This window comes from Montipora capricornis, chromosome 9 (assembly GCF_036669925.1).
Source record: "Montipora capricornis isolate CH-2021 chromosome 9, ASM3666992v2, whole genome shotgun sequence".
Taxonomy (NCBI): Eukaryota; Metazoa; Cnidaria; class Anthozoa; order Scleractinia; family Acroporidae; genus Montipora; species Montipora capricornis.
The window spans coordinates 37,011,809-37,014,308 of record NC_090891.1 but is presented as its reverse complement, the minus strand read 5'-3'; the positions used below and the strand labels follow the sequence as shown (position 1 = coordinate 37,014,308).

Sequence of the window (2,500 nt, the reverse complement as noted above, 5' to 3'; positions counted from 1 at the left end):
AACTCTTTCTTCGTATTCTGGACTAGTTCATGATCATAGCAACAATTTGTCATATTTGTCTAATATGAACGTTTTTAGCAAACTGACATACTCTTATGAACGTGAAATTGAAGTATTGAATAGCCGACCAGTGGGCTCAATCGAGAGTGCACTGGACTTCCGTGCGGCAGGTCGCGGGTTCGAACCCCGGCCGGACCAACACTCAGGGTCGTTACATAACTACGGAGAAAGTCCTGCCTTTGTAATTACATCTACAAGTTGTTAGACTTTCTAGTCTTAAGGAGGATAAGACGGTGATTTTCACATTTCTTTCTGTTTTAATGTCTTTGGATATTTCTTGAATTTCTCCAGGCTGCGATGGCGGGAAACGTAGTTTATCGGGATAGAGTTGTATGGAGTCACAATTATGGAGTCAAGGACAAGAAACGCCAAGACGATGCACCGAATCAAGATACCGTTTTTCGAGTGGCAAGCGTCAGCAAAATATTTACAGTAAGTAATTATTCACGTCTTGGTTAGGTCACGCGACCGAAGTGTTGATATTTTTACATCGACACGGATGTTGTGATTTCATGTGCGAACGAAGGATTTCCAAGTGACAGAGTGCATCCGTATCTTAAATCTACAGAAGTAACCATCCGAGTACAGTGCAAAAGATGGATGCGTATTTTTCAAAAGTTGGCCTAGTAGCACATTTATGTCAATAGAAATTACCATCGAAGGGCTGTGTATACTCATGTAATTCATCTGAGCGGTAGCCCCAGGAATGGAAATAGACATACAAATGCAAGCTCAGTCGGTGGAGCAACGGGTTCATTTCATGGGTTCATTTCCCAACCTGTTCAGAGTTTTTCTCTTTTCCTTTGTACTTGTTCTCTCTGCCAAAGTTGTACTGCTGAGCAGGAAAAATCAAGGAAGTGACGTGGCTGATTGGTTCGTGTTCTTCATTAGCGTGTCGATGCGATGGGCTCCAATGCCACCCGACCGAATTCTTCCGGGGTGTTACAAACTCAACTTCATCGTCCTTTGTAAATTGTGGCTTAAAATTTTTGCTTCCTTCGAGTTTAATTTCTTAACGCTGTTATGTTTAATCGAGTTGTTACCTTATAAAAAAAACGACTTTACAAGCAACAAATTTCAAGTCGATTACATTTTTTTCCCTCTTTTTCTTTGCCTTGAAATTTTGACGAAAGTATTGCCTACGAATTAATGCGAAAAGTTTCTTCAAGTGGCCGCCTTGGTGTATGTGGGCTAAGTTTGGTGTTGGCTCTTTCTCAGCTCTGCCGGAGAGCTTTTTTTCTCTGGGTTCTCCGGTTTTCCCCTCGCCTCAAAAACCAACATTTCTAAATTCCAATTCCGTCGGATGTAGGACCTCCCTGAAAACCACCTTGGGTGAGTGGAGTATCCTGGGTAAATATTAGGATTATTATCCTCCATAATTAATGAAGCAGCCTGGGCAATTTTGATCCCACCATTTTGCTTTTTGCGTATTTTAACTCTGAATACATTCATTTTTACGTAGGTGTTATTTGTGTTCAAACTTATGGAATCTGGAAGAATCAATTGCCTGGACGACCCCCTGGAGCTGTACGAACCAAGATTCCAAGTTCAGAACCCATTTAACCAGCAGAAAATAACAATTCGGTGAGAAACAAATCCGTTGCAAAAACCTGAGACCACGCAGCTATTTCACAGCTATTTGGTGTGGATCACAGAAGTGTGAGGGGAGGGGAGGGAAGGGGAGGGGAGGGGAGAGGTTTAGGGAAAAACAACACTGCAGGAAAAAGGTGTGTGTGTGTGGGGGGGGGGGGGGGGAAGGGGGGCTGTAGACCCCACCGTCGTCGTGGTCCTTGCTTAAAGCTCACTAGTATTAAAGCAACGACGGTGTCGACGAAAAAACAAAACTACAATGTCGACGAGAAAGACGTACAGCCGCAAAACAATAAACTTAAGGCGGCTGTATTACGCTGTTTTAGGGTGTTTAGGGGAAATCTTTAGTTAATCGAAAATGGAAATGTGAAATTCCTTTACCCATAAAATTATCGTTACATCACAAGCACGATGAGTCTGAGCAAGAACGACCTTTATCCAGGCGATTTGCCATAAACTTGAAAACGTCGGGCCAATTTTTTTCAAGATTACCCAAATGCAATCCGTTTCAATCTTTTCCATTTGTTTCCATCCATGCTTCTCTTTCCTTTTGCTGTATTTCTTTTATGTCATTCAACAGTTTTAAGTGGATATTGCAATGTTTGCTTCTACTTGTTAGGGATTTTGAGTGTCATGAAATTACATAATTTTGCGTGACATAGCCCCTTTAATCAACAAAAACAATGGTTACGCACTCTCTGCACGTGAAATGACCAAATTTGAGAATATGTGGGGGACGTGAGCACCGGGCAATAGATTCAACTACATCGTTTTTACCTAATTTCAATGCTGAAATGTTGGTACACACTTTCCAAGCCGAACGACCCAGAATAATCGTGAAATGATCAGA

The 2,500-nt window shown here is 41.9% G+C and overlaps 1 protein-coding gene across 5 annotated transcripts in view; it reads left to right on the top strand.

Annotated features, from left to right (window-relative positions):
- Window positions 1-2,500, top strand: part of LOC138017903 (putative beta-lactamase-like 1) — a 24,949-nt gene that overhangs the window by 11,334 nt on the left and 11,115 nt on the right. For all 5 annotated transcript variants that reach the window (XM_068864910.1, XM_068864911.1, XM_068864909.1 and 2 more), the window contains 2 exons: window positions 352-492; window positions 1,523-1,644. In XM_068864910.1, the coding sequence (XP_068721011.1) occupies window positions 352-492; window positions 1,523-1,644 (263 nt within the window). The remainder of the gene's footprint in view (window positions 1-351; window positions 493-1,522; window positions 1,645-2,500) is intronic.